This window comes from Rissa tridactyla, chromosome 1 (genome assembly GCF_028500815.1).
Source record: "Rissa tridactyla isolate bRisTri1 chromosome 1, bRisTri1.patW.cur.20221130, whole genome shotgun sequence".
In the NCBI taxonomy this organism is placed as follows: domain Eukaryota; kingdom Metazoa; phylum Chordata; class Aves; order Charadriiformes; family Laridae; genus Rissa; species Rissa tridactyla.
Window position 1 is genome coordinate 89,717,949 of NC_071466.1, and position 9,778 is coordinate 89,727,726.

At 45.1% G+C, this 9,778-nt stretch overlaps 1 protein-coding gene across 2 annotated transcripts; it reads left to right on the plus strand.

The window, feature by feature from the left end:
- The first annotated feature begins 6,256 nt into the window (after window positions 1-6,256).
- On the plus strand, window positions 6,257-9,261 carry SAT1 (spermidine/spermine N1-acetyltransferase 1). Of its 2 annotated transcripts, XM_054189200.1 has the most exons (6): window positions 6,258-6,538; window positions 6,820-6,871; window positions 6,958-7,041; window positions 8,218-8,319; window positions 8,408-8,448; window positions 8,750-9,261. In XM_054189200.1, exons 1-6 carry the CDS (start codon window positions 6,473-6,475, stop codon window positions 8,918-8,920), a joined length of 516 nt encoding a protein of 171 aa, XP_054045175.1. In that variant the 5' UTR covers window positions 6,258-6,472; the 3' UTR covers window positions 8,921-9,261. The 2 variants fall into 2 exon arrangements, with proteins under 2 accessions (XP_054045176.1, XP_054045175.1); XM_054189201.1 differs by lacking the exon at window positions 6,958-7,041 and having other exon boundaries at window positions 6,257-6,538.
- Window positions 9,262-9,778: the final 517 nt, after the last annotated feature.

Sequence of the window (9,778 nt, forward strand, 5' to 3'; positions counted from 1 at the left end):
AAGGATTTATTTGTGACTTGGCAACTTTGATTTGTGTCTTGGTAGTTTTGAATCATTGTGCCGTGCAGTAATAGAGTGAACCTTGCCATCGAACATTGTTAAGTCACATTTTTACAACATCATATTAAAACCACTTTTGCTAATACCTTTGACAGTGGTTCTTTAAGTGATCTAAATCACGACAAATTGGTGTAGCCGGCAGGATCCTAAACCAGGATTTGCGACAGGGGGACGTGGCCTCCTCCCCTGGCCCGTCACTTGGTGGCACTGTTAGGAAAGCTAATTGAGAGCCTTGGTATTTTCTAGGAAGAAGTTTAAGAAAACTGGTGGTTGTTGTGTTTCAGAATTGCTATGAAAGGAATGTCAATAACGCATATTGATTTAGTTGTTGCCAGGCAAGTTTATAGTTTTGAAGGGCTTTTTTTCAGCTTCCCATAGAACAACGGAATGGCCAACGGAATATTCCATAGGATAGACGTCATGCTCGGTATTTAAACGGGGTTAGTGGGGGGCGGGTACTTGCAGTCACTGCTCAGGACAGTGCCAATTCACAGGGTGGTGAGAGTGACTCGTGTCATTATTATTATTGTTATTATTACTGTTATTTTCCCTTTTTGATATTGTTCTATTAAATGGCATTTATCTCAGCTCGTGAGGTGGTGTTTTTGTCTTTCCCCTCCTTTTCTCCCTCTTCTCCCTCTTCTCCCTACCCTTCTTGGGAGGGAAAGGGGGGGGTGAGTGAGCAGCTGCATGGTCCTAGCTGCCAGATGGTGTTAAAGCATGATAATTAGAATTATTTTTATTACTGGGAACTAAAGAACCTTAGAGCAGAGAGGACAATCAGCCTGTGCTAGGGTCTGAGGGCAGAGAGGCAGTTCCTGCTCCGCACAGAGACCATAGAGCCAGTAAGGATCTAACTGTCAAAGAACCAGCCTCTAACCGTGCCAGCACCTCTGAGTGACTTGTATATAGGTGCAGCCCGCGGCTTTCACACCAACCGAATGTATGTAGTTCTCACTGGTCATCTAAATTTGCCAGGAAAACAGTGCTTGTAGGAGGTACAAGTTTTAGCAAGGAAATTGTTAAACATATCTTGCCAAAGACACCACTGAGCTTGTACACGGATATGAGAAAACATGTTCTAGCAAACACGTTCTAGCAAACACTGAAAATACATTAACCAGATTATTCATTATTTGCAAGAGTAACACCTGATTGGTCTTTTTCCTCTATCCTTCCTCTACCTTCTTTTTGATATATTACTTCCAAACAAAGTAAACTAAGGCTATGTGAATTGAAAACTAGGATTCATGTGCCTTTAATATGAGACTTGTGATAGATTGCGGTTTTCCTTTCAAAAAAACGAGACATAAGTTGCAACCCACCCGCAGCCGACCCTTGCTACAAGCACAGGTTTTCTGTCATGGATGTGGTGTGAGCACTTCCCCCCTGTTCCATGACCACATAACCAGGCACAAGCGAGGGGCCTGGCGGGTGAACCTTGTTCATGGAGGAGGCAGGGAGCGGGCAGGGTGGCAGGCACGACATGACAGAGGAAAGACTCCTCTCAGCTGTCCCACACCCCCACACATCTTACTCGCGAGTCCTGTCCCCAGCTACAGCCCTTGTATATCCCAGCCCATACAGTCACACGCCTCTTGCTACGTCACCGTGCACAGACCAGCTCTGCGTGTCTACAGCGGAAAAACATTGAGAGTGCTGTTGCAAAGCTTCTCGTTCATCTGGTTGTGAGAAAAAATGTGGAAAACTGGTATGGGTGCGTGCTGAAGATTCAAAAACCAAGATGTCATGAAAAGAATCGGCTCTGGACGGAGCAAAAGGCTGTGCCAAAAGACGAAATGACGTATAGAATCATAGAATTCTAGAATGGTTTGGGTTGGAGGGGACCTTAAAGATCATCTAGTTCCAACCCCTGCCATGGGCAGGGACACCTCCCACTAGACCAGGCTGCTCAAAGCCCCATCCAGCCTGGCCTTGAACACTTCCAGGGACGGAGCATCCACAACTTGCCTGGGCAACCTGTTCCAGTGTCTCATCACCCTCACAGGAAAGAATTTCTTCCTAATATCTAATCTAAATCTACCCTCTTTCAGTTTAAAATGTTCACCTCTCGTCCTATCGCTACACTTCCTGGAAAAGAGTCCCCATCTTTCCTGTAGTCCCCGCCTTTTCAACTTGGGAACTCCCATTAGTTTTAAAGAAAAATTTAGTTTCCCTGGGTTTCCTTTTAGAGCCTGAGATACAGCACCCAAGAACACCGATCTAAGTATATCGCAGGATCAGAGCCAAAGAAACTTCTACTGTATCCAAAACATAAAGTTATAAAATAAAGGCCTGGCTTGATTTTTTCCTAACATTTATTTCTATAACTCTTATATCCCAAATTATTTGGATGCATGATATAGATGATTTGTGGATGCAGGCAGATAATTTGTTATGTCTAAATCCCAAATCCATCAAATTACATAATTACAAATGACAGATGAGATATATCAGCTTACAGGAACAGGGTTCTAATGACCTGAAATATGTCTTCAAAGATAATAATGCAAAATGATGATCCTTTTATTTCCAGCATATGGAAATTCATGTAGTTTTATCATGTGCAACTGTTAGTTTTGCATTTGCCCTGAATTCTGAACAGTACTGCTGCAGAATTTATTTACTATTTTGTACTATTCTGGTAGAAATGAATATTTTTTTCTATTTACTGCCTAGTGTTGATAAACTGTAAGTTGCTTGAAAAAAATATCTGGAAGCAACTGTGAACTCATAAATATCAATGCGAGTCAGAACGACTATGAAAAATAAATCATTCAGTTGAAAATGCCGAGAATCCTGAATGCTGCCCAAAGACTAGTCTGGAAAAATAACAGGTCAACACTGAATATTAATTGCATTTTCTCTATTTGCTCCAGAGATTTGACAAGAGATATAATTTGGAGATACAGTTTGGAGATATAATTTGGGTTGCAATACTTGGGAACATTTAATACTGTACTCAAAAATTATTACTTCACTGCATTTTAATGTGGAATAAGCAGTTCTTCTCCTTCCCTTTTTTATTTATTTTAAACAGAGAACTTTTGAGGCATGAGAGAGCCATTCATATAGGAATTCAAGGAATCTTCCTAACGAAGGAGGAAATCAAAAATTACAATACCAGAAGTAAAGGAGAGTTTGATTAGTTAAACAGTAAAGAAAGCAAGCCTGGTGCCCACTTTCGGCCTCTCCCTCCAGCCTCCAAGATAAGAGGATATTCAGAAATTTAGATGCAAATAAAAATATGTTTAACAGTATTAGTGTCCAGATGCGGTCCCATAACTCTGAATAAATTGTGCATTTGCATCACCCCGAAAGGACTTCTGGGAACTTGCATGGGTATTTCCTGTAGCTTGAGACTAGACATGACCTCCATCTCCAGAGAGGATGTGGGGAAAACTTGCCTCAGCCAGATACGTAGCACTCTGTGTACTTTTATTAATACCACTTCCTGTTACATGCTAATAAAGAAAGTGCTGCTTGCTATTTTGCATGAAATTTTCTGTCTCCCCACTTACAAGTAAGATTTAGGGAGGAGATAAAATGAGAACAAGAGGAACACCATGCATGATCTTTTTAGATATTTCTAACCATTCTACCCCTCAAACACCGAGGTACCAACCCTCCTGGTGGAAATGCAGATGAATTCACAGTTGGCAGGTTCTGCATGGAAGAAGCTGCTGGCTGGTAAAAGAAGAGCGAGCGAGGTAATACAGACTTCAGTGCATATTTCATTATAACAACCTTATTTCAACATCAGTTTACCGTAAACACATTTGCTAACCATTTTCCAGCATATATATTTGCATAATTTGAAAAACTTGACCCTTTTCATGAGTCTTACCATTATTCATTCCCTCCAGAAGTGCAGATAAAAAGGCTGACCACTCAAGGATAAAGTCCAAGCCTTACGCAAGTCATGAGATTTCACCACTGACGTCAGCTACGTCAAGATGACACAAAACCTGCTCAAAGACGAACAGACCTGAGACAAAAGGAAGAAGCTGTTTCTAAACTACAAGGCCTACCAGTCTGATTAATTCACAAAACTGAGTTCTTTTAGAACCTCTTTGTAAAATATTCTTACCATTCTTATTAATCTCTTTAGGAAATGTTTTAATAGTTTTTTCTTCTGCTCTGGGAATTTGAAAGCTAACTCCAATGAATTGTATTCACTGGGATAACACAATACCAACATATTTCTGAGAAAATTAAAGCAGGACTTTCAAACACAGTCAAGGTGGAAAATGCCTTTTTTTTGCTGAGATTTCAACTTCTAAAATCATATGACTTTTCTGACTTGAGAATGAAAGAAACCAGGCACTTTCTGCTCTTACACAACAGTAGGTTTCCTGACAGCATGACTTCCTCATTGTGAAATGCAAAACAGAAAGAGTTGACACAACACAAACACTGTTAAGTCTTTCACAGAGACACTACTCCCCATTTCTGATCCCAGCCAGATAATTTATAGGAACTGAAAAAATGTATATTCCTTAAATGTATGTAGTTAGGCTGAGTCTGTTCTTTGCTAGTTTATTCAGATTCAGTCTCCCTACCAAAACACCTGTCACGAAAGATTTCCATATCCATAACTCTTGAAACAAATCTTAACTTTTCTACTACTAGCCATTGGCTGCTGTTTTGTGTTTTGTAAATGCTTCTGTTCTTTGCACTTCTCAATTTTGGCTCCAATAGAGGTAAACTGGGCCCGTTATGGTGTTTGCATAAATCCTAAATTACACTTCCAGGAGTCTAGGCACTTTCCACTGTGCGCCAAAGGATTTTCTTGGTAACACTACCCACCAGAATGCACACTTCTTTATACAATTCTCTTGTAGTATCATGTTCCATACTGGTCCCTCTGTCTAAATGAAGGTGAACCTTGTACGCTGTTAGATACACTGAAAAATAGAGTGTTGTGAGAGTGGGAATCCAGGTTTTAAGGACTGTTACTTCTGCAGCAGTAGCATGACTTAGCCATCTTCCCACATCCCAAATCACTCTTAAAACAAGTCAGTTCAAGCTAAATGTAAAATAAAGAGGTCCTTTACAGTATCTAAGTATGGACATGATAGTTGCAAAGTTTACAGAAGAGGGTGAAAAGAAAACCACGCATATGACAAATAATTATACTTCTCCTCTGGGTGGCCTAGCTGGTGGGTCTACAGATACGCATGGTCATCTGGATCAGGATCCAGCTCCCATTCTGCAGCATACATCTGCATCTGTAGGTAGTGTTCAGAGGAAGAGCCAGGCTGGGGATAATTCCTCCATCCTTTCATACACCAAAGACATTTTGAGGAGTTTATTCAGACTGAATTTCTTCATTGCACCCACCTCTCTCCTCAGGGACAGCCGTGCCTCCATCATGACAGAACCTCAGCCTCCCTTATGGCAGAGCCCTCCTGCTTTGAAAACACTCCGTCGTGCTTCTCCCAGCGCTGTCCCTTCCTCTCCAGCCAGGCTGGGAAAGCAGGTCAGTGTCAGTGCGTGTGTCAGGCTGGAAAATATCCCAAACCCTGAGTGAAACTTGAGTGTTTTGAACACTTTCCCCTCAGGAGCCTCCTGCCCGGGGCACGCCTTGGTACGATACACCCTTCCCCCTGCGCAGGGCTCAATAAGGATCCCTCCTGAGTATTTCAAGGCAGTACAATGGCTTTGGTTTATTATCATTATTTTCGCCACACAGCGGTGATAAATACCGAGGTGAAGGCGGCCGTACCCGCCGAGGGCAGAGCCAGCGGCCCAGGCGGCGCCAGGACCCCTAAAATGGTGGCGCAGCGCCCAGTGCCGAGCCCGGCGCGGTGGCAGTTGCTGGGGCGCCGACGGGTTCGCTTTCCGGGGAACGCTGGCAGCCGGTGCCGGGAGAGGCCGGCAGCCCCGGGCGGGCTCCCCGGGTGGGATCGGGGTCCCCTCAGCCCCGGACCCCGCCGCCCCGCTGAGGGAGATGGGGCGGCCTCTAACCCCGGCGCCCTGCAGCGCCGCCCGACTCCGCTAGGGGGCGCCGCCCCGGAGGGGGCCGGGAGGGGGTGGGCGAGTCACGAGACAGCCCGCACCAGCTGTTGCTGGCAGGCCGAGGCAAGATTCCGGGGAGGAGCGCTATGATTGGCTGAGGGCGAGCACGGCAGGCGCTCCCCATTGGCTTGCGTGCGGGGAGAGGCGGGCAGCAGGTGCCTATAAATAGGGATGCCGGGGTCGGGCGTTCGGTGTAGTTCGTGTCGAGGACGTTGAAGCAGCCGGAGGAGGGTAACCCTTGTCTGCTCAGCGCCGCCGGGACATGCTCGCAGCCTGACTGACCGCAGGTGGCCGCCGCGCCCGGGACACGAATGAAGAAGCAGTTGCTCCTCCTGTTCACACACCGGGGACTCGTCAGCCGAGGGGGCCGCAGGGGGAAGCGCCGTCGAAAATGGCCTCGTTCAGCATCCGCGCCGCGCGTCCTGAGGATTGCCCCGACCTGCTGCGACTGATCAAGGTGCGGGGCTGAGGGTGGCAGCTGGAGGGGGAGGGGCAGGGTCGCTCCGGTGGCAGGTGAATCTGGCCTCTCCATGCCCCCCAGCACCGTGCCAGGAGGTCCGGTGAGGCGCCGGGTGTGGCGTAGGTCCGCGGCCTTCATCAGCGGTTGTGAGGGAACACGGCGGGGGGGGAGGCACCTTTGCCCTTCCGTCTAAGGAAAAACAAGCTCTTGCGCAAGGCCGCGGGGGGGGGGGGGGCGGGGCGGGGAGCCGGCTGACACCGATGCGCCTTCTCTTCCAGGAACTGGCGAAATACGAGGACATGGAGGATCAAGTGGTGCTGACTGAGAAAGGTACGGGAGCGGGGGCCCGCTCGGCGGTGTCGGTAGCCCGGTGTGGGTGTCTGTAGCTCAGGTGCCGGTTTGTTCTGCTTTTCTAGAGCTGCTTGAGGATGGTTTTGGCGAGCACCCTTTCTACCACTGTCTGGTCGCAGAAGTACCAAAAGAACAGTGGTCCTCTGAAGGTGAGGCTTCCTGATACTTCGTTTTTAGATGCTAAATACACAAGAGGCATCGTATGCTTAATGCTATCGATTATACGTAAGGTTCCACCAATTGGGGTAGGAGGAATAGGTTAACTGTTAAATGCAGTAACATACAGTGATACTCTGGTGAAGTAGTTGCTAATCCTGGAGCTGTGGGAAGATCAGGTATAACGTAATGTGCTTGACTCCAATTAATTAAATGGCTTTTCTTGTTTGACCCTGACTTACCTTTATGTAATCCTGTTGAATCACATTTTTTTCTTTAATTTGTCCCCAATCTTCAGGTTACAGTCTCTAGCTTCGCCATGTACATGGCCCTTCCGTGTACATGGATGGGCGGGGAGGTAACTAAAAGATCCGTTACACAATAAAGTAGATGATCATAATATGAGGTAAGGTCTACAGGGACAAGTGCTATTCCCAAACCTTTACCAAAGACACAGTAGATCAGAAATCTGTTTGCACGCTTCTCTTCCAGTATGTGCAGAGTGTTATGGCAGATGTAGTTAAAGTACTCAAGGTTCAGGTTTGAGCGGGCTGCTGGTGGAAGAGTTGCCTTCTCTTCCCTGTTGAATCCCAGAATATAATTGAAGCTGCAGCTTTACATACTGTGACTGTATGGTGCTGAAGGTAAAGAAAACAGCGTGATGCTCTCAGTGGAAGCATAAGTTGAAGTGCTGGAAACGCTGCTGTGAAGGTGGCCTGTGAGCATGTCTTATCGCACAGTGTAGTTACTGAGGAATACACGTTGGAAGATAAGTGTTCTTTAGTGTTTGATAGACTGTTTTTGTTGCTAAGGAAGCAGAGCTGGGGCAATCATCTAGACTGTGAACTGCTGTGTAAAGTTTGTACTTGTATTCCAGAATGGAAATACTGATAAATAAGTAGGGTACGCATTTGTAGAAAAAACCCTTGTGTTCAGCACTTACCATGACAGTGTTTTCGAGGATTTCAGAGTATGGCCAGGGCAATCTTCATTCTGTTAGGTTGATAAAAGTTTGTCAAAACTTGAATTTTCAGTTGTGTGCTTAATTCTAACCTAACAGCAAATGTCTGCATGTAACAGAAAGAGAATACGTATATAAACATGCATGTAAGACTTAATATTTTTGTCTTTTAAATTTAGACTAGCTAAAGTTACACTCTTTGTTTCAGAACACAGCATTGTGGGCTTTGCCATGTATTACTTCACTTATGATCCATGGATTGGAAAACTGCTGTATCTTGAAGATTTTTATGTGATGGCTGAGTATAGAGGTATGTATTATAGAATTAGATTAGTTGCTTCCTATAGAGCTTCTTTAAAATTAAAACTTACTCTCTTGTGGTTTTACTTTTTTTTTAGGACTTGGCATTGGGTCAGAAATTCTGAAGAACTTGAGTCAGGTATGTCTCAGTGATAAGTCTAAACAAGCAGAACTGAGGACATGTGGCAAGGCAGTATTCTTGCTCTTCTGCAAACTGCATTAGAGCTTCTCCTTCAGCACTACTCAGAAACAAACTAAAGGAGGTCACAGGACACTAGATGCCTTAAAGCATTGTCTGGAGTCTGTTAAACACTGACGAGACCAACAGAATGAACTTGATGACTTCTAGTGATACGGAGTTGCTGAGTAGTCTCACCAGTTCTTACTAGGCTTATGGTCTGGGGCTGTAGTTTGAAACGTTGTCTTGCACACTTTTGCAGGTTGCTGTGAAGTGCCGCTGCAGCAGTATGCACTTCCTCGTTGCGGAGTGGAACGAACCGTCCATCAGGTTCTATAAGAGAAGGGGTGCCTCTGATCTGTCCACCGAGGAGGGGTGGAGGCTCTTCAAAATCGACAAAGAGTATCTCTTGAAGATGGCAACAGAAGAGTGAGAGATAATTCCAGCAAATAAATTCTTCCTGCGAATATATATGCTCTCTGAATAAACTCCTTCTTGCTTTCTGTGTACAGTTCGTAGTGGAATAAAGTAGTGTGGATGCTAATAATGAAAATGCGATGCAGGTGTGGTCAGAGTAATGGGTACTGTGATCTGGAGTTGAGGCATCTGTGAATTTGTATGTGCTTGTGTGCATCCTTTACCAGTGTGGGCTTGTAATCTTTGTATATGGAAACTTCATTCTTGTAAGTGTCATTCAAATGTGTACAATGTACACACTGGTAGGGTTTGTTTTAATTATTGCCTTTTATAAAAATAAATAGTGTTTTCACTTCATGGCAGTAGTTTTGACTTTCATTTCAGTTAACATGCAAATTAACAAAGACTCTCTCATTCACCCAGACTTCTTCCACAAGTTAAGCATGATTTACCGCAGCCTCGGAGAGGTGAAAGGGGTGCTTGTGTGCCTGCAGGACCTGTGCTGTAAGGTTCTGTGCACCTCTGCTGAAGCTGAGCGTTTGGAGGGATTTGAGAGATGTCTCTGCTTCCTGTCAGGTGCAGAGTGTCCTCTCTAGTGGGCGGCTGGTTCGTTCGGAGTCCTTCAATTAGGCTGTTGGGTCCCAGCCCTCCAGAAAACATTGGAGCTTGTGGTGTTGCCTCCTTGGCACTGCCGCTGAACTGCAGAGCCCCTCAGTCGGGAGGGCATAGCTTTGAAGGGAAGATGCATCTAGTTGTAGTTTCAAAGCCTAAACTGCAAAAATAGATTTGACTTTTGGTCAGGGGTAGGTGAAAGTATTTTTACAAACCACAACAACTGAGAGACTGTGAGTCTTAAAACATCAGACCTTAAATG

Bases quoted from the DNA above. Each gene is read 5' to 3' on its own strand.
- SAT1 (XM_054189200.1), top strand. From the start codon at position 6,473: ATGGCCTCGTTCAGCATCCGCGCCGCGCGTCCTGAGGATTGCCCCGAC. The intron at 6,872-6,957 runs GTACGGGAGCGG...CTGCTTTTCTAG, and splicing joins AGTGGTGCTGACTGAGAAAG to AGCTGCTTGAGGATGGTTTT. The intron at 7,042-8,217 runs GTGAGGCTTCCT...TCTTTGTTTCAG, and splicing joins AGAACAGTGGTCCTCTGAAG to AACACAGCATTGTGGGCTTT.